We start from the raw sequence: 27683 nt of genomic DNA on the forward strand, positions 1-27683 counted from the left end.
TGGTAGAATAACATCAGACAGTAAAAAAAATATTCAGGAGTTTGAGGCTGAAGAGAGCTATGATTGCGCCACTGCACTGCAGCCTGGGTGACAGAGCAAGACCCCGTCTCTTAAAACAAAGATATAGGCCAAACATGGTGGCTCACGCCTGTAATCCCAGCACTTTGGGAGGCCGAGGCAGGTGGGTCACTGAAGTCAGCAGTTCGAGACCAGCCCGGCCAACTTGGTGAAACCCCATCTCTACTAAAAATACAAAATTAATCGGGCATAGTGGCAGATGCCTGTAATCTCAGCTACTAGGGAGGCCGAGGTAGGGGAATCACTTCAACCCAGAGGTGGAGGTTGCAGTAAGTTGAGATCAGGCCACTGCACTCTAGCCTGGGTGACAGAGCGAGACTCCATTTCAAAAAACAACAAACAAACCAACATGTAGACTGTGACATTAACTAGTAGCAACAGGAAAGGAGGACGGAGTTGGGAGTCACAGGCTTTGGAATCAGACAGATCTGGTCTCAGATTCTGGCTTAGCCATATAGGCTTCAGGACTTTGGGTAAATGATGGATCCCACTAAGTTTCAATTAAGAATAAAGATGCCAGCCGAGGAGGTCGAGGGAAGACAGAATGAGTACCATGTGCCAGGCACCCAGTAAACAATAACCCTGACTACGTTTCATGCACACGGAAGCTTGATTACATTGTCTCATTTTAATAAATTACCATGATACACGTGCGTGGAGCTCTGCAGTATTCAAAGCCCCTTTTGTCCATTACTTCATTAGATCTCCTCTATTTTTAGCATGTTACTGTAGTTCTTTCAAAATGTAAGTCTCACTCTTATTGGACATGATCGTCCCAATTTTCTGTTCTGCTCTCCGTTTTAATTTTCCCACCCCTAGGAACCTTTAGCATAACAATTCTGGGACCGTTTCTATTCATATCAATTTTCAGATTACAGCGATGTGATGTCTGTTTCCTAATTTAATTAGGTGATTCCTGTTATTAGTTCCTACATGCTCATTATTTTTCATTTAGCATATTTCAATGCACCAAAGGAAAGTGAGGCTCTAGCTAGAGGCCCCGAGGGTGTCTTCTGCAGGAAGAATCTCATATTCACTCCAATTGCAGGGGCTGGAGGAACCCAGGAAATCCTGGCCACGTAGAAGACTGGGAAGCCACAGGATGGCACCACTACGGGGAACAACCCACGCTCAGACGAGAGAGGTTTGAGACTGATAAACTTTCCCTGCAGAGATGGGGACCACAGTGGGTGTCCCTCCAAATCAGGGCCTCCCAGGGAGTATAGCAGCGAGGGTCCTTCCTAATTCCCACCCCTGAAGAGCAGAATCCAATGATGGTCCCAAAGCCAGCACTACTCAGACTCATGAAACCCACTGAGCTCAGTGTATCCAGACCCGAAGGCTCCATGTTCTGACCCTGCCTTTTTCTGGCACTTGGGCAATCGCCATGCAGGGGGAGCTCCTTGTCTACCCCTTCATTAGTACTGGTCTTTGCACAACTCCAGGGGCACCCTTCACACTGCAATCTATGTGAACCATACCCCAGAATTAGCATAAAGCACAGCGTGGGTGGTACTCCTGCCAGGTGTGAAGTAGTAATTGGGGCTTGGCTTTCTGGGCCCCTGGGCTCTGGCTACCCTGTCCACCCCTCCCTACCTACAATTGTGCACAGTGATGGCTTGCCTGGCCTAGAAGGAACCCCCATGAAGCCATTCTGCCATTTTTGAGAAAAAAGGAGGGCAGGACTCCCAGGGCCACCCTTGGAAGGAACACTGTCACAAGCACTCCACTCACAACCCTGATGTAGAGAACCTGGTGCAGTAGGTGACAAGGAGAGGGCACTCCAGGAGAACTGAAAACCCAGTGTGTGGCATTCCCTGGGGTGAAATTGTCTTCGCTGTGGCCCAGGAAAATCAAGGCACAGGAGAGCAAGGTGGCCCTCGGCAGCCTAGGGCAGCATTTGGGAGGAGGGTTTGAAGCTGCAGGTGCATTGTTTAGAAACACTGGGCTCTGAGAGTCCCAGCCCTGCTGATTTTGAGATAATGTATTGCCAGCTACTTAACAGGATGGATCACTGCAATTACATGTCACTTCTGATATTCACAGTCACAACAAGGATGTGTCAGCCTCACAAGGTTTGTAGGAGATATATATGATGTTCCGCAATGCCGTTAGAAAATGATTTCAGGAAACAGACTCAAGAGGGTTCCAATAAAACCCACCTGCCCGGGGAGAGCAGCCGGCTCTATGGAAACTGGAGGAGCGGGTACCAGCCCAGGAAGGAGTGTGGGCTCAGACGCCCAGCTGCAGGAGGACTGGACTCACTCTGAGAGGGCCAGCAGGCTTCTTTCCCCTGTAGCCAACCTGGCCCAGATGCTCAGAGAGGGCAGACAGGAGCAGCCACAGTGCTCCTGTTGCCTCTGTCACCCTCCTTTGGGTGAGCTGTTGAGAGCCTCTTAGCAGGTCCCCTGTGGTCCTGGCCCACAGAGGGCATTTGTCCTGCTGGTGCAGTCTCAGAGCTCCAGGGGTCACGCCCAGAACATGACAGTTGCTCTCGGAGCTGCACAGATTTTCTGACATCGCAGTTTTGCCCCCCGCACAAGCATGAGTAGGGTACTGTGTCCCTGGTAACGCTGGGACCCAGAGCGAGGGCCATACTTTCTCCAGTCAACAAAGCACTGCCTCCAGGAGATCAAAACAAGAGCCCCGGGGTCAGATCCATGAGCACTGGACTGCTGGCTCCGTCCATTTCTAGCTGTGAGACATTGGGCATGACGCATAGCAGCACGTGCTCCAGGGGGAGACTCCCGGCTCCGCTGGAATCTCACCCAAGCTCACTTCACTGCTCCCAATGGAGGTCAGCACCTCCTGTGCTCTAGAGAGGACAAGCAAGCAGCCTACAGTTCCCCTCCTCCAGGAAGTCCTCCTGACTCTCCAGCTCTCATCTCTCAAGAAGGGTTTATAACCTGCCTTAAGTGTCCCCAGGCCCCACTGAGCCAGGGCTTGGTCTCCCCTCCCCCGCCCCTAGATTGGAGCCCTCTAGGGAAGCACCTGGATAACCTCCTTCCTTGACCCCACAGATTGTGAGCTCCCGAGAGCAGAGACCGAGCTTCCTTCTCCCCTGTCTCCATCTCACCGTGCACCTCTCCCTGCCTCAGTACCACTGAGCGGACAGGCTCGCAGGGGCCTCACACAGATGGGCACATACGGGTCTCTCCTCCTGGCTGGCAAGCCCAGGGGCCCAGGCGTGGAAGCCCCATCCCAGGACAATATGAGGTTTGGCCAGAAAAGCCTGAAAAAAGCAAAACTCCAACTCAAAAAAAAAAAAAAAAGAAAGAAAAGAAAAAAAAATGTGGTGTATATATACACCATGGAATACTACTCAGCCATAAAAAGGAACAAAATAATGTCTGTTGCAGCAACTTGGATGGAGCTGGAGGCTGTTATTCTAAGTGAAGTAACTCAGGAATGGAAAACCAAATACCTCATGTTCTCACTGATAAGCGAGAGCTAAGCTGTGGGGACGTAAAGGCATAGAGGGATACAGTAGGCTATGGGACTCTGGGAGAAGGCTGGGAGGGGGGTGAGGATAAAAGACTACACATTTGGCACAGAGTACACTGCTCGGGTGACAGGTGCACCAACATCTGCTAATTTACCACCAAAGAACTTATCCATGTAACCTAAAACCACCTGCACTCCCAAAAGTATTGAAAGTTAAAAAAGTATTAAATGAGTATTAAATACATGTAAAGTGCTTGTGATGGCGCCTGGCTCATCTCAAGGGCCTGAGAGCATTAACTAGTATTAGTATTGCTGCTGCTTCTGTATCTGCCCCAGTGAGTGTTGGCATATTGTCTCAAACTAAAAATCATCTATTTGTAAGAATTATACCTAGCCAGTTGTAGTGGCTCACACCTGTAATCTCAGCACTTTGGGAGGCTGAGGCAGGAGATCATTTGAGTCCAGGAGTTTGAGACCAGTTTCGGGAACATAGTGAGATCCCATCTGTACTTAAAATAAAATAAATAGCTGGGTGTAGTGGCATCTGCCTATGATCTCAGCTACTCAGCAGGCTCAGGTGGGAGGATCACTCGAGCCCAGCAGTGAGCTATCATGGCACTAGTACACACAAGCCCAGGCAATAGAGCAAGACCCTGCCTCTGAGAATAGGGAGGGGAGAGGAGGGGAGGGGAGGGGGAGGGGGGAGAGGGGAGGGGAGAAGGGAGAGAAGAGAGGGGGGAGAGGGGAGGGGAGGGGAGGGGAGAGGGGAGGGGAGGGGAGGGGAGAGGGGAGGGGAAAGGGGAGGGGAGAGAAAAGAAGGGAAGAGAAGAGGAGGGGAGGGGGAGGGAAATGGGGGAGAGGGGGGAGGAGGAGTGGAGGGGGAGGGGAAGGGGGAGGGGAAGAAGGGGGAGACAGAAGAAGGGAAGAGAAGGGACGAAGGGAAGGGACGAGGGAAGGGACGAAGGAAAGAAAGAAGAAAAATTATATGCATTAAAACATGTAAAGCCGGGCATGGTGGCTCAGTCCTGTAATTCCAGCACTCTGAAAGGCCAAGGTGGGCAGATCACCTGAGCTCAGGAGTTGGAGACCAGCCTGGCCAACATGGTGAAACCCTGTCTCTACTAAAAATATAAAAATTAGCTGGGTGTGGTGGCAGATGGCTGTAATCCCAGGTACTCAGGAGGTTGAGACATGAGAATCGCTTGAACCCAGGAGGCAGAGGTTGTAGTGAGCCGAGATCATGCCACTGCACTTCAGCCTGGGTGTCAGAGCGAGACTGTCTCAAAAAAAAAAAAAAAAAAAAAAAAAAAGTCAAGTGCTCATTATAAAACCTGGCCCACAGTAAATGTTCAATCAATGTTCATTACTATCTTGAACCTTAATTTTCCCTGTGCCCTGCAGGAGTGCCCCAAGACAAGCCACAGACCTAGGTGTCCTGGGGGCTATCCAGTCCCATGGTCTGTGCCAGAAGTCCCTCAGGGAGATTTTTGTAGTCCACCACAGCTGCCTCCCCGCTGGGCACACCCCAGAACCACCACCCACAACTCCTTGACTCCAGAAAAAGGCAAAGGGCTCTGAGACATGGGGTGGCCCCACCTAAAGAAAACTCACTCTGGAAAAGCCAAACATTAAAAGAAAGAACTATTTATAGTGTGGGAGCAACAGAATCTGTATGGTAACATTGTAGTTTTATGTACATATCTATGAATAAACCACCAGAGAAACAGTATGGCAACATTGTAGCTTTATGTACATATCTATGAATAAACCACCAGAGAAACAGTATGGTAACATTGTAGCTTTATGTACATATCTATGAATAAACTGCAACAGAATCTATATGGTAACATTGTAGTTTTAGATGCACTTCTATGAATAAACCAATCAATCCATACCATTCACTTTGGCTTCACGGGTCACTGACAATGACTCACCTTACCCCATTAAAACAAAATCCATTCCACTTAAAAGAATGAAGAAGGAATGGTAAAATCAGAACATTGCTGCTGTGTAACCTCTAATGAATGGCTGGATCTAGGCTTGACCACTGGCGGTTGGTAACACAAGACAGCCAGGCAAACAGGGATCTCCTGATGTAGGAATACAGAACCATCCGCGAATTCCTGCCCCTATAACTCGCCCAGAACAAAACAAAAACCAATCCAAACCTGTATATGATCAAGCTTCAAGATTCACCTAATTTACTGGGACGACAAAGAACAGAGAACAGTGTTCATCCATATCAGACAGGCCCAATCGGCCAAATCCCAACTGACGGAAAGTTCTATAGGAACCGGTTTCCTCAAATAAATATCGGGAGAAAAATACACGTGGAGAAGGAAACCTACAGATGAAAGGAGACTTAAAAGACTCATGCACCCACTGCAATATATGGGCCTTTTCTGGATACTGGATGGAACAATTGGAAATAAAGGTATTTATATTCGTGAGACAGCTAGACATTTGCACATTGACTGGCTATTAGATGCTACTGAGAAATTGTTAAATTTGATGTTACTAAGGAAGGAGTTTAGTGGTAATGTCAACAAAATAGTTCTTTTCTTTTAAACTGAGAAATGTATTGAAATATTTATGGCTGAATTGATAGGATATCTGGTACAGGCTTCAAAGATCACACGGAAGGAGGGAAGTGGATGGTGCTGTGGATGAGGCCAGCTTGGTGTGGGTGGGGGGTGCTGGGTGCCAGGAACATGGTGTTCATGGCACTATCCTACTCCACTACTACGTGTTCCAAACTCTCTATGATGAAACATTTATTAAAAAAGCAGCTCATAGAATTCCATTTGCTCAACCAAATGTGGAGTCAGCCTTCTGCAGCCCCCGGAGCCAGTACATTGGCAGTTTTTTGTTGTTTGAGACAAAGTCTGGTCCTGACACCCAGGCTGGAATGCAGTGGCACAATCTCAGCTCATTGCTGCCTTGACCACCTAGACTCAAAGCCTCCTCCTGCCTCAGCCTCCTGAGTAGCTGGGACTACAGGTGTGTACCGCTGCACCCAACTAATTATGTTTATTTATTTTTTGTAATGACAGGGTCTCAGTATGTTGCCCAGGCTGGTCTAGAACTCCGAGGGTCAAGTGGTTCTCCCACCCAGGCCTCCCAAAGCGCTGAGATTACAGGCACGCACCACCACACCTGACTGTTGGTATTTGTTATTCCTGGTTCCGGCCTGGTCTCCAAGTCTTTCTTGGAGGAGAGGTGAATCTTTTCTACTGGATCAAAAAGTAAATTTCCCAAAAGCAGAAGCTCTGGCCTCAGGGCCTGGCAATGCTGAAGACTGGAGAGGTGAATTCTCTGACACACAAAACTTCATCTTTGAGGGTGGGTACCTTACTGGGTAGCTATTTCTGTTTCCAAAGATTTGATTTGGATGATAGCAAAAAAATATTTAAACCGTAGTTTGATTTACAAAAGTTTGACAACCCCCCTACAATTCCATCTCCTGCCTGAGCCAGCTGAGCCAGGCTGGCTGATCCACGGGAAGTTCAGGTGCCGTTAACACCTGGTGGCTGCATGGGAGAGACATGAATGAGGCCAGACCCCAAGGGACCTCAAGCCACTCAGAACTCCTGCCAACTCCCTGTCCCCCTGCCCCCTTCCACACTTACGGTGTCACAAACTCCAACTTCCAGAGATCTTCGTCCCCAAACAGTTCACGCCACAGTGTAGAATTTCCTCCGTAGACCCACCCATCTGCCCTCCCTACCCGCCGCCCCAACACCTGCCTGTTTGCCTGACTGGGATGGCAGAGCAGTTCCCAGAGTCTGTACCTCCCACCAACAGAAATCCACAGGCGGAAGGTTTGTCAGGGGCCCTTGGGGCCACCCAGCCATGCAACTGGACACACACACTTTGTAAGCACTGGTTTCCAACAGATAAATGTAATCAAGGTTTATATGCTCAGAGAAGCCAACAGGATGGGATTGTTTCACTTGAAAGATCAGAAGAAAATTGTAACTAATGTTGTGGAAAATTACTTTGATATTGCTTTCTTGGTACCGAATCACAATTAGACTGCCATGAGAAGTACAGGGAAGGAATAAATGAATAGTAACAAATCAACACAAACAGCCTATGTCAGAGACACTTTGCTCAGGGAAAGTAACCTAAGCATTACTTAAAGTTTTATGACTGTGTTTGGTGTGATTTACCCAGACCGTCAATTTTGCCCATCACCTGGCACGTGGTTAGGGTGGTCCAGCTGCATGGACCATCGAAGACCCACGTGTGCTCCTTGCCCAGGTCTGCTGGCTGCGGGGGGATGATGTGCTTGGCTCCATGCCATCTGACACCCCCCACAAGCCCGAGGCTTCGAGCTTCCCAGAAATCCCAGCCATCCCATGGGTCCCCAGCCCACATATAATCCATATGTGCGTGCACTTGGGCAGCTGGGCAGAGCAATAAGACCTGCACAGCAAAAACTCTGGCAGCTGCAGGGTAGGGCACGAGCTGTAGCCACCAAATTACAGTCCCATCCAGGAGTGTCCCACACATGGGTCTAGGCCCTGGTCCCAGGTGGGTGCCACAGGCACACTCGATCCTCCTCTCCCAGGCTCCTCCTGCAGAATGCGGGCACTGGCCGCCTGGACCCTCTGCCCACATGCAACCCCAACCCCCCTCCCCCGACACACACACACCAGGGACACACCCAAGCAACGTTTGCTCGGCTTTCTGAGTTTGTTTCTGTGCAGAAAACAGGTACCAGCTCACAGTCTACCCTGACGGCGCTGTCCCAAGGGGCCACGTTCTGCCAACACAGTGTCATGAAGCTGTTCTGGGGCTTGTGTGAGGCTGCAAAGCTCCCACAGGAGCTTCTGTGCATCCGCTGCTCCAGAAGCCTGGGAATGGCCAGACCCACTTCCGAGAGCCACCACCTGTGGGGGTCCGGCCCAGGCCTGAGTCAGCACCGATGACTCACCCACTGTCTCCTGGAGGCCACTGCCTTGGCTGCCTCCCTCTGACTCTCAACTCATCCACCTGCCCATGGGGGGCCTCCGGCAGCTCAGACCCAGGGCCCCAGCTCTGGCCTCCTTGTGTTCTTTTGATCTTTCTTCCCATGGGCCCTCAATCTGCACGAAGGGCCACACATCATGGCTGCTCGTTCACCATAACGGGGGAGGAGTTGCAGAGTTGAGACCCCTTCTTGTGCTCTGGGCTTCTGGCAGGGGGTGTGCAGGAAGCCCTCTGCCTATACTTCTGGCCCCCTTCTTTTTCACCCTGTTTCTGGCTCACCAGCACTGAACAAGCAAGAAGACAGTGAGTGGGTGTCCCTGGGGAGGAGTGGTGTCTCTGGGGCTGCACCAGCCTGTCCATACCCTAGAGCATGGTGGCTTCATGGAACCGCCCCTATTGGGGACCACTGCTGAGACCCTGCCCTCCTGTGGCTCCAAAGCTAAGAGCTTCCAGGCCTTGGCCCCCTGCCAGCTGATGTCCTGCCCTGCTTTATCTCTGGGGATGGGGACTGTGTCCCAGCAGCGGAGACCTTGCTTGAACTCCCCTCTCCATATCCCGTCTGCCTTGAGATGTCAGAATCACCCTTCCTACTCTGGCCTCCCTGCTATCCCACCTGTCCCTAGCAGCCCTCTGTGACTCCACTGGGCCACCAGGCAGGGGTGGAATGGAAGTAGCAGTTGGGGACCCTCGAAGGGGGTCCTGGCCTCACAAAGCCAGAGGTACCATGACCCCGTTTATCCAGACCAGAGGGGCTAGATTCCCCAAGGCTGGGCAGGGAAACTGAGTCTTACTTGTGGGGCATGGGCTCAGGGAGAAGTTGTCCACTTTCTGATGTCCCCCACAATATGGAAGAAGCCCAAGAGGTGGCAGAATCCTGTTTAAATCTGAGTTTCATCAAAGGTGACAACTGGCTGAATAGACAGCAGCCTCCAAGAGAGGACACCCTGCTGCTAGGTGCTGGCTGGAGGTGTTGCATCAGACACAGCACTCCCACATTGAGACTGATGCCTGCCCTGGGAAGCCAGGACCCTACTCTGCCTGCCAGGGGTCTTGGCACAGACTTGCCCTTTTCCTCCAGGGCCAGCACACCAGGGCAGCTGTGGAGGCCTGAGCTTCTGGCTGGAAAGCTGGGGGCTATGATGGCAGGACCCAGCGCAAGGACTCACCTGGTGCCTGCTGCGAGGTGAGCTCCGTGGGGTCCTGCAGGCTGATGAAGAGGAGGAGGCCTGCAGCTCCGAACAGCAGGACAGATGAGAACATGCAGGCCAGCCGCATCATTGCGGGTCGCTGGGTCATCCGGGGCTCGCTCCGGGGTCACCTCTCGGGTGTGGGAGGCATGTTCTTCCCTCATCGTCCACACCAGGCATCCATCAGGCCAAGGTCTACAGGGCAGAGGAGAGAGTCATCACCGAGGCTCGAGGCACCTGGGCAGGTGGAGGCCCTGCTCACTGCAGCAACTCAAGTGCAACTCCCGGATGCCTCTGCCCTCTGCAAGTTACTCAGGGGTGTCCCTTCCACCCTCTCAGCCCAGGAGTTTCAGGAAAGCCTGTTGCCACCTGTTGCCACCTCTGGCTGGAATACTAGCTTCCCACCAGGGTCTCCCATATCTGCGCCTCCAGAAAAAACATGGAATAAGACACCTTCTGGCCCTGCCTGTGGGAGCCCAGGTGGGAACCCCCAGGCCCCCAGTCAGTAACCAGCAGCCACCCCCTACACTGTTCCGGCCTCCAAATAAGCATGCATGCTTCCAGGGTTGGGGCCTAGAGACAGGCAGGAAGCTGGGTCTTTATCTCCGGCCCCCAGCCCAGTGGGCAGAGAAGCTCTTGATTGTGCCTCCGCCCTGCTCCTCTCTATGGGGCGTTAGGGACAAGGTCTCCACAGAGCAGGCAGCTCTGAGAAGGAGCCTGCTAGGCTCAAAGGACATTCAGGCACAGATGGACGCCCCCTTGCCAGCCAGGGCTGTCCTTACTGATGGACTGACAGATGGGGCTGGTGGATGGCGGTCCCTCTGGACAGTCACACCAGCGGGAGCTGAGGCTCTGGCCAGACCACACGGGTCCCTGCCCTCGAGGCCTTTGGCCTGGAGTCGATGTGGGGCAGCTAAACCTGTGTCCAACAGACTCCAAGCTCAGAGGCGCAGAGGCTGGGTGCCAACACCCCCTCCTGTTCCTGGGGGTGGGCACTAGCTGCTCTCGCCACTGCAGACCCACAGTATTATCCATGTGACTTGCCTCTTACTCCACTTCCTACTAGAAGACAGGGAGAGAAATTCCCCATCTCCCACATACCAGCAAGTCACACCAACAGGGCCAGGCTGTGCCTTGAGATGGGGGCACCCCAAGGCCATTTGGCCAAAGGAAGAATGTCAGTTCCCATAGTGGGGGTAGGGAGGGCATGGGCAGTGTGCAGGGGTAGGGAGGCACAGGCAGCAGACACCCCAGGGATCCCCGCTTTGAAGGTCACTCCATCCCCTTACTTTCCAGTGGACCCTGCTGGCCAGGCCTGGGATTTCACCCTCTTCCTACCCAAGGAGCCCTGAGGGGAACTTCCCCACCCTGGCACAGGGTAGGGTTGGGTGGGCAGCTCCCAGCAGCCTCTGAGGCCACAGCTGGGTGGCTGGTCAAGCCCCAGGCTAGATGTGCTACTTGGGGCCAGGACGTTCCCCTGCCCAGGGACAATATGTCGGCCAGGCGACTCTTCTCCAACCCAGACCCAAGTGCTGGGGGACAAAGCCCCACACCTAGCCCACGGAGCACGAGGAATGAGAAGATGCCCTCTCCCTGCTCCCCTGCTCAGAAAACAACTCCCCACGACCAGATTGTTTTTCTGAAAGGCTCAAGGGCTGAGGAGGGTAAACTGTAGATTTGGGTTTCTCCCCTCTGCAGTCTCTGTAATTATTTTTTCACTCAGTTAACTTTAATTAACCAGCCCCAGGCCTCTCCACACCAGGAAGGCAGCTGATGCTGGGCTCTCTGGACTGTGCCAAGCAGGTGGTTCCCACAGCCTTCCAAGCTTTTTACAGAAGCACTGCGTTGGGCCCATTTTGTCTCTGGAGCTTGCTCCAGGGTGTCCGCCCGGCCCCGACCTCACTGTCATGGCCTCTGCCCCAAAGACAAATTGCTGCTTCTGGTCATCCACCGAGGCCACCCCTGCCCTGCTTGCAGACGGTAGACATGGACAGTCACATGTCTCCAAGGGCTCACACTCAAAGCCCCTTGTGTGGGGCTGGGGCCTTTCTCTCCATGGCTGTCCTGGATGAGGCCGTTGTGGGATTCTGGGGCCACTGCCTTGCAAAGACACAGATGCAGCAGTGCAAGCCCCGAAGCAGGCTATGATGCCCTACTGTCCCTGATGCCCTACTGTTCCCCAAGCCCTTCCCTCCATGAGGACAGTGCAGCACTGCAGAGTCCCAGGCCCACCGGGACCACCCCCAAAACCTTAGGAGAGAGTGAGCAGCTGATGAGGAAGGCAGAGCCATTCTCTCCAGCCTGACTCAGGAGTGCCATAGGCAGTTATAGGAAGGAGTCAGAAGAATGGAAAAGATGTCACACACCAATACAGGGGAGCCAAGGCTCTCAGAGGGAAACCACAAAGAATGTGCAAGGTCTCTTGGGAGCAACTGCTACTTCATGGTCACGGGGATTGCGTTCACACATGCACCGCCCCCAAGGACCTAAGCAGGTGCAGTTTCGCTAACATGCATATGCACACATGCCCAGGTGCATGCTGGTGAGTGCCTGCACGTGCATGCACACATACATACACCACACACACACACACACACACACACACACACACACACACACCATTGAAGGTCCCCAGCAAGGCCCCAGCTGGAAGGCAACCATCACGAACCCCTGAGTAAGCTGGCCATGGTGTGGGCGCACTTCCTGCAGCCTCCTGAGTCAGACACCAGGAAGCCAGATTGACCTAGGGTGGCCTCCAACATCAAGACATTTTGCAGGAAGGGAAAGAAGGAGAACAAGTTCATGGCTTGCACCCAGAGCTGCCGGGTAAAAGAGCTAATAAAGGGTCCCTCAGTATCAGGCTCGACCTGATGAACAAATGGGACTTGAGAGCATGTGTGATCATCATCACATTTGTTCAGTAGCTGGCGCTGCAGAATGGTTACAGGAGAGCTGGGCGGTCCCCTCTTCTCCCCAGTCTGTCTCCATTCGAGCCAGTACAGATATCCATTGTCAAAGACTAAATGGATCCTGCAGCCACGACCTGTCCTCACTTGTTTCTAAACCTGCCCAAACCAAACCCACCCCATGGAGCCCGGCTCCAGCCACACACGTGCCTGGGAGCTGGGGCAAGGACCACATCCCTGGCCCCAAATCCAGGAAGGGAAAGGGGACAGACCCAGAACCACGCCTCCATAGTGGGGCTTCATCTGTTCACGTCTCCCCTTTCAAAGACTCTCCCCTTTGCTGGACCCCAAGAGAACACAAACACCCTCCCTACACCCAGGGAAGCCAGTGTTGGAGTTGCCTGTGGCTTCAAGGTCCAGCCCCTAAGACCCAGACTCCAGATTTTCCCTCTGGGACCCTCATTCTCTGTGTTTGTTCTCACTGGGGACCATCTGACCAGCTAACTCCCTACTCCATGCAAACAAATCAAAAGGTCAGCGTGCCTCCCCTCCTAGGTAACTGGCCAGCAGTATGACTGGGTCTTTGATGCTCCACAAGGATGACAACTAGACTCTATAGAACCCTCCTTTCCCCAAAGGTATGGGAAGGAAAGGTGGTCACCAACGGACCCCTGGGCATTACAGTGGGTGTGGAATCCTCCATTGTTCCTCACAGAGCCCCAGGCTTCAAAGTCACATGTTATTTTCAAGGCAACAGGAACTGCTGGTCTAAGAGCTGTTGTCTCCCTCTCCTGGGAGTCCAGCTGCTGCCTGGGGAGTGGACAACACCATCTGTCACAGGCTGGGGCCTGGAGGGCTGGGGGAGGGGCATAAACACAGTCACAGGCCTCAGCTCCCACCTGGGACTGTCCCATCCTCACCACAAACTACATCACCCTCAGCTCCGATGACAAGGGCAAAACCTGTCTTCTCCTCCCTACACCTATCCCAAGACCAACAGACAATAAGAAAATCCAGCCTGCCAGGGTCAGAGAAGAGGGAGGGTTCAGGCAAGAAAAACAAACAGCCCCTGTGAGTTTCTAGCAGTTCCTGTCCGGCCTCACAATTCCCAGTCCTCCTAGTGGCTTCACTCCCCGAAGCCTGAATGGCGTCACCAATTTTTACTTTAAGGAAAAAAAAAAAAATCCAATTAATCTTATAAACACCTCCTGGGACACAGGGCAGGGCCAAGGATTCCTCCCATTTCCTTATTTGATTTAAAAATGTGTCTCTTTGGAGAAATTCACTTCAGGGCACAAGCAAGGACTTGGGAATTCAGCCAAAACACACGCACCTCCAGTGGCGACCGGCAGCAGGCGGACAGACGCACGGACGGCTCCAAGGACACGCTTGGCTGCGGCTGCTTCCAGGCCTGGACGCTTCCCCCAGGTGCCCAGAGGACCCCCTGTGGCCGTGAGGACCGGTCCCTGTACCTGGCTCCAGGCAGCATGGGTGCACCCACGTGGTCAGTGGACCCCGGGCTCGGGAAAGTTCTCTGTCCGGTGGGTCTCCTTGCACCACACGGGCAGGAGAGAACAATGACGTCCCTCCCGGCTGAGGGCTCCCGGAGAAGCTGCTTGTTGGGAGAGAGGCTGCTATGGCAACTTGAGGAGAATGAAGCCAGGCACTGCCGTCACCTTGAATCCGGCACCGTGCCTTCTGCCGCGGTGGCAGCAGCGGGGACTCTGCACCGGGCGCTGGCCCCGGAGCCCCAGCTTCTCTCCTCAGCCTCCTGGCCTCGGGAACTCATCTGCTCCTCGCCGGTCCATCGGTCGGTGGGAGCCCACAGCCCCGTCCCCCGAGAGCACCACCTCCTTCTGTTTTGCCAGACACTAGTTCCCTGCGCGCGGCTCTCGCTTACTTCTGAAATGGGGCTCTTCTTGATTTCAGCTCATTAAAAATCCTGCAGCTAATTAAAACCGCTCTAATGGCAGCGGCGGCGGCAGCAGCAAACTCTGGGACAATTCCCTCTAGTTTTTATGCGTAGGCATAAAGTTGCAATGCTCTGCAAGGATGACGGATGGGCGCGAGTGCTCAGACTCCAAGGCGGGGCTGCAGACTCAGACTGGCTCCTGCCCTGCTGCAGGGGAGCGCTGGCCTGGGTCCTGAAATCCCCAGACCCTGGTCTTGGCACACGCAGGCCCCAGCATGGCGCCACGCTACTCAGGGGGGAGGAAATTCAATTCACCTATTGTCCGCTCCCCTGTTGCAAGGGAGGGTGTTCTCCACTCCCCTCATCCCCATGCTCTGCAGTGGGGAGAAAGAGCATTTTGGGGTGGAGGTTACCATGTGAATCAGGCTCACATGGTCCTAAAGCTTGCCCCCATAGGCCTACTAGGAGCACCACAGCCCAGGCCCCCACCAGCGCAGACACATTGCTAGATGGAGGCTGAAGGGCGCCTGCAAACACACAGCAGCAGCGAGGGGGGCCTGAGAGCATGGCCAAAGAGTGACATGACAGGCCACGTTAAGTGACTGCACCATGGTTGTTAAGTGACCTCACCATGGACACTATCTCTGCCCAGGGCTTCTTACATGTTAAGGATATTTTATGCCAGTGGGGCAGAGCAGGGGACAGTCATTCTGCATGAAGAAAAACTGAGTCCCCTCCTCCTCCTCATCCTCATCCTGGCAGAGTCCGGAATGCCGACTCAGGGCCCTGAATTCCCTGAATGTGTGAAACTTGGTCCCCTGAGAGCACCATCAAGGTGACAGCTTTTCCCCCGCTGTGGGAAGAACGTTTGCCGCCTGCCTCTGACTCGGCACCTCGGGAATCAGGAATCACATGGAGGCCTCTCCCCGTCTTTGTATTTGCCACACCTAGTACCGTCCCCGGCACAGGGAAGGTGATCAATAGCTTCTGCTGTATGTTGAGCACGAGTTAATAGAGGGAAGTGTTTGGGGCCATCCGGAGAGAGGCACTCCATGAACCTGGAATTTTAAAAAGGTCATTTATGTTTCAGGGAGCTGAGGGTTTGTTTTCATCAGGGCTGGGTTGGAATCGGGTCCAAAGAGTGACCCAATCCTATGACAAGAGACAAGGAAGAAAAGGTCCCCAGGGAGCCCGATGAAGCAGCAAAGCTTGAAATACCCGAGGCACGATCGCCACCAGGACCTCGATTTTGCCTCTTAGTGTCAGTACAACAGATTTCAGATCACAGAGCTTGAAGACAAATACATTTTTCAAGATAAATGTTGATTCTATCTCTACATATACATGTCTATTAACAGGTGCAGTTTTTACACAACAGACACAAGCCATTGAAATGCCATGAAGTTGATCAATTGTCCCCTGACATGGTTTGGATATGTGTCCCCTCCAAATCTCATGGTAAAATGTGACTGGGGATCACATTTCACCATGAGATTTGGAGGGGACACATATCCAAATGTGTTGGAGGTGGGGCTGGTGGGAGGGGACTGAATCATGGGAGGGGATCCCTCACGAACAGCACGATGCCATCCCTTTGGGTGGTGAGTTTGTTCTCAGTTAGTTCACGTGAAATTGTTCTCAGTTAGTTCACTCTTTACAAGAGTCCAGGATGCTCTCCATCATCTCTCTCTTGCTGTTTCTCTTGCCATGTGACCTGCCTCCTCTCACTTTGCCTTCTACCCTGATTGTAAGCTTCCTGAATCCCTCCCAAGACGCCAAGCAGATGCCAACACGATGCTTCCTGTACAGCCTGTAGAACCACGAGTGAATTAAATCTCTTTTCCTCATAAATTACTCAACCTCGGATATTTCTTTATAGCAACACAAAATGGACTAATGCATCCCCAAACTTAAAATATAGTGCGATGTGAGGAAACTCCCTAAATTACAGCTTGCATGTGTTGATCGAAAGGTCAATGATAGAAACACGTGCTACAACATCAGTGACGCATGAAGACATCGTGTTAAGTGAAACAAGCCAGACACAAAAGGACAAATACTGTGTAATTCCACTTGTGTGGAGTACCAGGAGTAGTTCAATTCATAGAGACGGAAAGTAGAATGGAAGTTACCAGGGACTGGAAGGAGGACCAGGGAGTTGTTTAATGGGTACAGTGTCTGGGATGATGAAAGGTTCTGGAGCTGGATAGTGGTGATGGCTGCTCAACAATGTGAATGTATTTAATGCCACCGGACTGTACACTTAAAAATGATTATAAGGCTATGTGCGGTGGCAGATGCCTGTAATCCCAGCACTTTGAGAGGCTGAGGCAGGGGATCATGAGGTCAGGAGTTCAAGAACAGCCTGGCCAACATAGTGAAACCCCATCTCTACTAAAAATATAAAAAATCAGCTGGGCATGGTGCCAGGTGCCTGGAATCCCAGCTACTCAGGAGGCTGAGGCAGGAGAATCACCTGAACCCTGGAAGCAGAGGTTGCAGTAAGCCGAGATTGTGCCCTTGCACTCCAACCCAGGGGACAATGTGAGACTCCATCCCCCCCCCAAAAAAAAAAAAAAAAGATTACAAAGTAGGTGGATCACTAGAGGTCAGGAGTTTTGAGAACAGTCTGGCCAACATGGTAAAACCCCATCTCTACTAAAATTACAAAAATTAGCCAAGTGTGGTGGTGTGCACCTGTGATCCCAGCCACTTGGGAGGCTGAAGCAGAAGAATTGCTTGAACCCGGAAGGCAGAGGTTACAGTGAGCAGAGATTGTGCCACTGCACTCCATCCAAGGTAACAGAATGAGTCTCTCTCTCTCTCTCTCACACACACACACACACACACACACACACACACACACAAAGGCCAGGCACAGTGGCTCACACCTGTAATCTCAGCACTTTAGGAGGCTGAGGTGAGCGGATCACCCAAGGTCAGGAGTTCGAGACCAGCCTGGCTAACATGGTGAAACCCCATCTCTACTAAAAACACAAAAATTAACTGCAGCCACCTGTAATCCCAGCTACTTGGGAGGCTGAGGCAAAAGAATCACTTGAACTGGGAGGTGGAGTTTGCAGTGAGCCAGGATTGCACCACTATACTCTAGCCTGGGTGACAAGAGCTAAACTCCATCTTGAAAAAAACAAACTCTCAGTGGAAGCTACTTGAATAAGGCATCTGGATGTCATGGGACGGCCACTAGACTTAGAGCAGGGCACCCAGGTTCTCTGGCCTGACTTCCCCTCTACTCAAGTCGGATCTTCAGGACTTGAATTTCTCTATCTCAGAATCAGCCCTCATCCAAAATATCTGCTGTAGATGAGTTCCCAAGTTTCTCGCACTTCCGTTGTGAGACAAATGCCTTGGAACAGGGAGGCACCTTGTGAATTTAATTTGCCCTGGGTCACTTTCAATCACATGCCAGGTGGGCTTCAGTCAAGGATGCCCCGCACCCACACCTGTCACCTGTCCCTCTCACTAGGGATCTGGATCACTCCCATGGCATGGCCTCAGGGAGGCTGTCAGGGCTGTGCCCCAGAGTTCTACATTCTGGGAAGGGCTATTCCAGGGATAACTGGGCTCCTGTGGCCCACATGAGCCCAGTCAAGCGGTTTCCCTTCTTGACAATCCTGTCCTTGTTTGAGGGATTAAAGGTAACACTGCAAGTGTCAAACTGAAAACTGTGTTCTCGGGTTCTTTCTGGTATGCAAAGCTGTGCTCCCATGAGGCCTGCCAGGCTGAGGCGAGTTTCACCTGGGCTACTCCTTACCTAGGGGACCATTCCTCTGTGTGAACTCCACTGAGCCCAGCTGGGACAGTGCCTCATTTAGTGACAGCTATTGTTTCAAGGCAGAAATCTAACAAGGTTCTTTTTCATGCAAAAATCTTTAATTTTTAAAGATCTGAAGAAAGCAACATGGGGATCCTTGTGGGGAAGTAAGTGTTCTCTATCTTGACTATATCAACATCAATATCCTGGTTGTAACACTGTTTTACAGTTTTGCAAGACATTACAATTGGGGGAGGGGTGTAAAGGATATATGGGATTTCTCTGCATTAGTTCTTACAACTGTATATGAATATATAATTACCTCTAAATTAAAAATTTAATTAAAGAAATCAAAAACTTAAAAATAAAAGTGACTGGCCTTCCACTCATGCAGAGTGGAAGCACATTCTAATGTTGTGCACATAAATAATAGACAGCCATTTCCACGGATCAGCTCCAGCCCCTGTTGCATAAGAAATGTTTTAAAGTTAAGGGACTATGCCTTTAATAGGAAAATTTGATGTGTTAGCAACTACTGGCTGATCTTTGTGCACTTTTCAATTGCAAATTGCACTTTAAAAATGCAAACAATTATTAATATTGATTTGGACTAAAACAATATTGAATTTCAATATATTTCCTGCTCTTTTATGAATTGCCCTGTGGATACGTGGTGATTGTGATAAAAGAGCATTTGCATGCTCAATTTCTTTTCAGTGAGGAACCTTGAAGAGGGCTGACGTGATCCATGGATAATGAACTTCACGGGGACAAGAATGGCTCTGAAGCTGTGAGCCAGAATCTCAGATTTAGCCGTAGCATGGATTTTCAGGGCCACTTGCCTTGCTGGACTTTTTCCAAACCAGTATTACAGAACCATGGGTTAGGAACACCTGCTCAAGGCCCAGAATGGGATTTTGAGTCATAGTTTTTAGGGGAAGAAAAGAAAAAGGAACAGGCATTTATGATTTGCTAATGTTCCGGGCACAATGCTGGATATTACACGAACATCCCATTTAGCTTTCACACAATAACCTTTTGAAGTAAAAATTGTTATCCTTATTTGCCACAGGTTTGGTTCTCTGTAAGGAGATGCTGAGATGGTGTTTGGGGTGTAAGATGTTTATTGAGGATCAATACCCATGAAGGGAAAAGGGAGGAAGCCAGAGTGGGAAGGAGAAGTGGAACAGGGATGAGGGCCTCGATGGTGGGCTCCGAAATGGATTCAGCCTATCAGAGTGTCCCGTAGCAGGAAGATACGGCTGGCCCTTTACACCACCCCCTTACTCAGTAGCTGGATGTGGGCTGCCCAGAGAAAGGCGTAATCTCAGATGAGGCGGTTTGCTGCAGATGAGGCAGCCCCTCATGGACCTGAGGACTGGAGGCAAGCTGCTGACCACACATTCCGCCCCCCGCCCCGTGGTCAGTAAATCCTTCTTGGAAGGAAGATCTGGGCAGCAGATCTCCAAGTTCATCACTCTGTTTTGCAGATGATGAAATGAAGACCCACAGAGACTAAACATGACCAAGGTTACATGCAGGAAATAAGCGCCACCCCAGATCTGAATCAAATCCTCCCTCTCTCCAGCCCAACCACACTTTTCCAAAACAAAAGCTTAGATCAGACCATTCTGACCTTCAGTTGCTGAGACATGAAGGTCCGAGCTTCTCCAGAGGAACACACAAAGTTTGGCTGTGTAAGCAAATACACTCACCTCACCTCCTCTGTTAATGTTTCAGCAACAGACATGCATGCGTGTGCATGCTCACACAGATACACACTTACTTCTTGGCAATTATTGCTAATGGAAGAAGGTGGGAACATGAATTATTTGAGTTAAAAGTTCCCTTGACAGTACAGCCTGAAGAGCATCTCTCCCCGGCCGAGCTGCCGGATCCTGCCAAGAGCACCAGGGGATGTACGATGCAGCGTGGCCAGCCTCCTTTCACTTTTAGAAAGCACTGAGCTGTTCACATTTTCCAGTGGCTCTGAGATCCACAGCCACAGCAGGGAAAATTACAGGGAGGAAAAAATTGCATATTTACTTCTCAAAATTGAAAGTTGGAGTATCATATGGACAGAGAGGAATGTATGAGTAAACCCGGAATACCCCGGCCCCTGGCAGGATGCAGAGACACACAGCAGTCCATAGAATCCCAAGGCGGAGAGAATGGCAAGAAGGCTTGGCTGCCTTCCAAGGAATCCTTCTCCCTGTGGCTGGCACAAGGAGGCCCCAGAGGACTTGTCTTTGTGTTTCCAGCTGCCAACAGTGCCTGGCACAGAGCAGGTGCTTGGGCAATGTATGGTAAGCAAAGAGAAGCTAGTAAGATTATGAAGGCAAAAGAAAGCTCCTGAACTGGGGCCAGCTAGGTCCTTCAGGCTGGGGTCGCATGGAGTCCAGTGATTGTGCTTTGTGGGGCCGCTCAGCACATACGCATGGCCATATCCTTTGGAAGCAGGCTGGCTTCCAAAGGATAACCTCCAAGATCATTTTTTATTTTTAGTTTAGAGACATGGTCTCACTCCATCACCCATGCTGGAGTGCAGTGGTGCAATCACAGCTCACTACAGTCTTGAACTTTCTGGGTTCAAGCAATCCTCCCACCTCAGCCTCTTGAGTAGCCGGGACTACTCGATTTAACAATGCCTGATTAAATTTTTAATTTTTGGCCTAAGTGGGGTCTCGCTATGTTACCCAGGCTGGTCTCAAACTCCTGGCCTCCAGTAATCCTCCCACCTTGGCCTCCCAAAGCACTGGAATTACAGGTGGACCCCCATAGACTTGACCTCCACCAGACCAGCGTGATTGTCCCTGGATCTCACCTCAAAATAGGCTGGTCTCTTCCAATGTGAAGCGAAGGCTCAAGACTAAGAATATGGCAGAACAATCAAGTCTCTTGGCCCTATTCTGGTTGTCCTGTGGAAAAAAGAGTCTTGTTCAGGCCATCAGGAAGGGACCAAGGCTTTGAATGACCTGGAAGCACTAATGAGTGACTGACTGTGCATGAGACAGGAACCTGCCTTCTCCATTAGTCTCTGCCCCAGGTCTGCTTCCAGCTAGCATCCTGTGTTCCAAGTCTCTTCCACCCCAGTGATCCCTTGGTGCCCTTCTTTTTCCCCATGGGATGTTAAAAAGCCAGAAATGTCGGTCCAGACTAACACTTCCTTCCTCTCTCCTGACACCCGAGTGCAGATCTGGCCTTTTGAACATGTGTCCTGTGTCTCTCTCCCAGTCCCACAGTGCGGCTCTGCTTCAGAACCTGTGGCCTGGACAGCTCCCTATCTCGACACCTCTCCTGCAATACATCTGGGGTCACTCCCGAGTCCCACAGGTGCCCAGTGGCCCAAGTTAAAATATCTCAGCATGATCCACCAGGTCTGTGAATATCCTGTTTCTGCTGACCTCTCATGCCTAGTCTCATCTCTCACCATTCCTTGATGGCCCTCAGGCGAAATGAGGCACCCTCCTGTGTTTTCCTGGAGACTAATAGCTTTTCTCTGGCAGAGGGAACTGTGGGAGGGTAGCACAGAGGAGACAGCACTCAGCATTCAGTGTTGTCACTGGGAGATTTGGGGCATCTTCATGCTATATCTCTGAGCTTCTGTTTTTCCAGCCAGTAAGTAGGTCCCTGGTGGACTGGTACCATAGAGCTATTTGGGAAGATTCCTGAGGTATGGTAGGATGCTGCCCTGGGGTGGAGGAAGAAATTTGAGTCAGGTGGAATGGGCTGCTGGGTCCCAGTCTTCTCTGCAGGGTGCCTGTTCCCCTATAGTTGGTCTCACCTTCTTTCCAAATGGCTCTGCTTAATTATTTGCTTATCTTGAACAACATCCAAGGGAGTCTGGTTTCTCTGGTTTCTCTCCCTAAGCCTGCAGCCTCTTTTCTACCATCCTGGGTTTCAGATGCCCTCATCGTTCAGCCTCAAGGACACAGGCAGAAGAGTTGTAAACCATTACGATCCCTGTACATGGTGCTCCGTGGCATCGGTCTGCCAGGCAGGGGCAGGTGGGGCAGGGATGTGGGCAGCACTTGGCTAACTGGGAACATCTCAAAGCAAAAGAGCATCCACGCAGACCCCACACTCATGCCCCAGGGACTCCCTGCCTGCTGATCACATGAGGGGTTGGCTCAAGCCTTGACTTCTTACGTGTTTGCTCTAAAGAGGAATGAAGACAGGCATTTTTATAGTGGGACCCAAAATGTCAGTCATCGGTCTTTAGTGAAGCAGCTCATTTCCTGTAACAACCACATGACCCTTTCATAATAAAAATTATGTTTCAAGTGACACATCCAATGACCCTTGGTAGTAGATTGAGACCTTCAGATCTCCCCATTTGGAAACCTGGATTTTTTTTTCCTTCTTTTTTAAGAGGCTGGGTCTTGCTCTGTCACCCAGGCTGGAGTGCAGTGGTGTGATCATAGCTCACTGCAGCCTCAAACTCCTGAGCTCAAGTGATTCTCCTGCCTCAGCCTCCTAAGTAGATGGGACCACAGGTACATGTTATAACACCCAGCTAATTTAATAAATATTTTGTAGAGATGGGGTCACACGGTAGTCCTCAGGCTGGTCTCATGCACTCCTTCTATCTCAGCCTCGCAAAGCAGTGGAATTATAGGGATAAGCCATCACACTGGGGCAACAATCATTATTATTATATTGAGATAGAATATCTGTTGCCCAGGCTGGAGTGCAGTGGCATGACCTTGGCTCAGCGCAAACTCTGCCTCCTGGGTTCAAATGATTTTCCTGCCTCAGCCTTCCTAGTACCTGGGACTATAGGTGTGTACCACCACACCCAGCTAATTTTTGTATTTTTAGTCGAGACGAAGTTTTGCTGTGTTGGCCAAGCTGGTCTTGAACTCCTTGCCTCAAGTGATCCACCTGCCTCAGCTCCACAAAGTGCTGGGATTACAGGTGTGAGCCACCTCACTGGGCCAAAAATTCTTTTTTAAATGACACATCTGATGACCCTTGTAGCAGATGCAGACCTTTAGACCTTCCAACTTGGAAACCTGAATTTTTAACTTGAAATTTCCCGATTCTGAAATTGGCGAGCAATGCACGTTTTAAAAAACCTACTTCAGCCTCATGTCCATGCTGGATTTGGCCTGAGGTCCACCACCTGTCACCCCTTCTATGATGGAAGAAGACTCAAGTGATCCTCCTGCCTCAGCCTCCTGTGATGAAAGAGGGGGCAATGGGTGGGCATCAGGCCAAATCCAGCATGGACATAAAGCTCAAGGAGGAGACTGGATTTGGGAAAGGCAGATGGTCCTGCTGGGCTGCCACTCTGGAACCCCCACAACCCAGGAGCCTAGACTGGGGTAAGGCATGTGACCCTTGGATAAGAACGATGCTTCTCAGTTCAAGGAATTTTGTGCAAAATCACCAGAGGGGAGAAAAAGCCCATGGGAAGAGAGGCTGCTGCAGCTTCAGGGGTCAGAGGCTGGTTTCTAGAGCTCTGTGACCAGATGGCACTTGAACACAGCTGTTCAAGCCACCCAATCTGCATTGTTACGGCAGCCTTGGCTGATGACTTCAGCCCCTGTGCCAGCAAGGCTCAGCTCTGACCTACAGGGCAGCCTCCTCAGTGGGACAGGAAGGAGGCTGGGGTGTTGCCAGGAAACCAGCTCTTGCGTGGTTCAGTGATTGCCATCAACCACGTGCAGTGTCAGACCACGCACTGGACACAAACCCTGCCTAGACCAGGATGATTTTGGAGGCGAGAAACAAAAAAACCAGCTCATCAGGAAAACTGAGGCTCCACAGTGTCACTGGGGACCCAGGCTCTGCTACTCTGTGCTTGGGACAGGTTTTATCCTCAGAGAGCTCCCTTCGTGGTTCAATGGCAACAGCCATAGTCCAAGCTACAGGCATCCTCACTACGTCTAGTAGAAGGGAGGGAGCCCCATCCGCAACCAGGGAACAAACCCCTGGATCCAAAGCCCATAGAACCTCCTGACCCAGTGTGCCAGGGGCTGAGGGGATGCTCTGTGCTGTGAGGGCACAGGCCTGGGTACTGGAAACAGTGGGATGAAACTGCCCTGGGGTCAGCCCCTCCCAGCTCAGTGAGTAGGAGACAAGAGGGATGGAGACCCAGGGGTGGCCACAGTGCCCACTACACATTCACTCCTTTGCTCCTGAGGGGACATGTGTGCACATGCACGTGTGAGCATGCAGATGTGACTCTATGGCTCTATCCTGTGTATCTGTGTGCCTGGGTGAGCACATGCTATAGACATATGTGCACATACGTATACTCATTTCAGAACCTCCCACTCCTCTGCCTGTGGCCACCAGCTGGAAGGAGTCCAGCTGCAGCCAGGACACACCCAGCTCCTGGCCACCAGGAGAATGACTGTGGCAACCTTCACCTCATCAGGGCTTCCTCCGAGCTGCTGCCTAAAGTCAGGTCTGCTCCCTGGCAGAGGAAAGCAAGGCTCCCTTGTCCACGCAGCCTGGAGGGAAGGCGGTGGGAGGGTGGCCTAGCATTGGGGAGGCTGCGGAGTGGCAGCCCAGCAGGACCATCTGCCATCTGTGCCTGCCGCTCCTCTCCCTGCTCCATCCCCTCTCCACCCGCTCTCCGCCTCAGGGTGCATCACTCTGGAGACCCCTTGGGAATTGGAAGCTAATTTTCCACGATCATTAGTGATGGAAAGACCTCAGGTTCTGCCTTTAATTAAAGTCAAACGTGAAGCTGAGGAGAAGTGCTACGCTGCATGCAATCGTCCTCTTCCCACTTGTAAAAGCCATATGCAAATAATTAAGCCAGGCATGGGAGCCGTAATTAAAAATTTCACAGACCCCCTCATTAGCTGAGCAGTCTGCACAGAGAAGCGGGACCCAGCCCCTCCTCCATGCTGAGGGCAGCTCCTGCAGATGGCTAATTGGGGCTGGGAGAAGTGGCGGGCCACACCTAGGCAACAGTGCACCTGGCAATAAGCTGACAGGGCTCCTGGCATCCCAGGCCAGCAGTGATGACTTCCCGCCTCTGTCCAGCAGGCCTCTAGCCAGGGCCAGAGCTCCTGGGGTGAAGGGGCTGAATCCCTCCATCCCTCCATCCTAGTGCAAGGAGACCCTGATCAAACCTCCCAGCCTCCCTTGGCCCCAGCCCTGACTTGGGCACAGCTGGGACCGACTGACAGAAGTGGGGAGAAGGGGCCAGGTGCAGTGGCTCACTCCTGTAATCCCAGCACTTTGGGAGGCCGAGATGGACAGATCACGTGAGGTCAGGAGTCTAAGACCAGCCTGGCCAACGTGGCAAAACCCCACATCTACTACAAATACAAAAATTAGCCTGGCATGGTGGCGTGTACCTGTAACCCCAGCTACTCGGGAGGCTGAGGCAGGAGAATTGCTTGAACCTGGGAGGTGGAGGTTGCAGTGAGCCAAGATCATGTCACTGTACTCCAGCCTGGGCAGCAGAGGGAGACTGTCTCAAAAAAAAAAAAAAAAAAGGATGGGAGAAGGGTCTGAGCTAGAGCTGAGACCCCTCCAGCTCGACACTCTTGCAAGGCCCTCCTCCTGGCACGCCCAGGAGGAAGGCAGGTTCAGCAGACCCATTCACTCTCTCAGCAAGTGCATGTCTTGAGGCCCTTCAGTCTCTTCCACGCACACAGATGTCCCCAGGCCCGGTGCAGGGAATGTCCCATTGGAAGATAAAAGCCTCAGTCAGGAGCACCTTAAAAGTGGGGGTGGGGGTGGGGGTGGGGAGGCAGGGAACTGTGTCTGACCTCACTGTTCTATACATTCTCTGGCCCCCAACCCACCCAGGATCCCTGGCTTTCGCCTTCTGTCCCCGCCAGCGTCCGGTTCACCTCATGTCTGGAATCGATCCTGCCAGACAAGCCACTGCAAGCATCATCTCCAGTTACTCACTGACATTTCCAAATGAATATTCACTCGTCCCAATCACAGCTACTAGTTTTCCATCTGGCCTGATCAATGGAACTCCTCAGAAGGAGTCATGCTCACCAGAGGCATTGATCGATGTCCGGGAAGCTGCTCAGGTGTGCGGGGACCAGCTGTGTCCTCCCAGCCACAGCACCCAGACATTAGCCAGCTCACCTCGCCCGCGGACCACATGGCCCTGGGCTGGGCCAGTTCTGCATGGCCTGGACGCCTACTCCTTCTGGTTATATACATAAACTGGAGGTAACTGCAAATCCAGGAAGTGGCTCCCCTTCTGAGGATTTGGGGGATCTCATGGGGTCACAGGGAGTGTTGGAGCTGGGCGCATCCTGCTTGGGTTCGTCACTTCACGTGATGTCTTCATTCTGATCTCTGAACTCAGCCCTTCCCCACTCAGGCCTCTTCCTTCCTGGTGGCTTAGAAAATGTCACTTCTCTTTCTCCCTCGCCTCTGTCAAACAGAGGGATGCAGGCTCCCCTGCCAAGGTGGTCAGATATCCCTAACAAGCGTCCTGCTCTCAGAAGCTGGCCCAGGGCCGTCTCATCCCGGCTGACTCTCTACCTCATTGTTCCCCAACACTCTTGCTTTGACAGGCAGCTCCTCCGGTCAGTGCGGGCCCCGACTGCCCGGCCAGTCAGAGCCCCAGCCCAGCTTCTCTTCCTGTTTCACTGCATCTTCCTCATTGCAAACACATCTGCTTAAGAACTTGCACTTTCCATTGCTGACATGAGACGGTATACAAAGATGAAGAAATACTTGTGATGGGGCCCAGGTGCAGTGGCACACGTCTGTAATCCCAGCACTTTCGCAGGCAGAGGCAAGTGGATCACTTTGAGGTCAGGAGTTCAACTGAGACTAGCCTGGCCAACATGGTGAAACCCCATCTCTACAAAAAATATAAAAATTAGCCCCATGGGGTAGTGGGCACCTGTAATCCCAGCTCCTGGGAAGACTGAAGCAGGAGGATTACTTGAACCCAGGAGGCAGAGGTTGCTGTGAGCTGAGATCATGCCACTGCACTCCTGCCTAGGCAACAGAGACTCTACCCACCCAGCCCCTCAAAATAAATACTTTCAGTGGTGAAGAGGATCCCACCACTTACATAAACCATACATTGCTTTTAGTTTTTGACCCTGTTTAATTTTTTAATTCAATATAAAACATTTCAGATATACAGAATACACACCCCCCCCCCCACACACACACAGAGGTAAATAATATAAAGAAGAACCAGCACATTCGTCACTGAAGCTTAAATAATAAAACAATTAACAATACTCAGAGTTCCCTTTGCACCCTTTCTCCCCTCTGGAGGTAAATCACACACGTGGTGATTATTTAATGAGCACCTACTACATGCCTGGCACTATTCTAGGCAATTGGGATCCACCCATGAACAAAACAAAGATCTTGCTCTCATAGAATTCTGCTCCAACTCGGAGAGAGACAGATTATATATAAATCTTAGAGGGTGAGAAATGCTAAGGACAGAA

General features: G+C 51.6%; 1 protein-coding gene across 4 annotated transcripts in view; it reads right to left on the reverse strand.

Annotated features, from left to right (window-relative positions):
* CHST8 (carbohydrate sulfotransferase 8) overlaps nucleotides 1-27683 on the reverse strand; it is a 142141-nt gene that overhangs the window by 66421 nt on the left and 48037 nt on the right. The window contains exons 1-2 of one of the 4 annotated variants that reach the window (XM_074386581.1): nucleotides 21101-23784; nucleotides 9663-9878 (exon numbers count right to left, since the gene is read on the reverse strand). In XM_074386581.1, the coding sequence (XP_074242682.1) occupies nucleotides 9663-9792 (130 nt within the window). In that variant the 5' untranslated portion in view covers nucleotides 9793-9878; nucleotides 21101-23784. Of the gene's footprint in view, nucleotides 1-9662; nucleotides 9879-13922; nucleotides 14987-21100; nucleotides 23785-27683 lie in introns of those variants that run through there. The other 3 variants (XM_003937325.3, XM_003937324.4, XM_074386582.1) reach the window with 3 other exon arrangements.

The sequence above is a fragment of the Saimiri boliviensis genome, chromosome 14, assembly GCF_048565385.1.
Source record: "Saimiri boliviensis isolate mSaiBol1 chromosome 14, mSaiBol1.pri, whole genome shotgun sequence".
Classification (NCBI taxonomy): Eukaryota; Metazoa; Chordata; class Mammalia; order Primates; family Cebidae; genus Saimiri; species Saimiri boliviensis.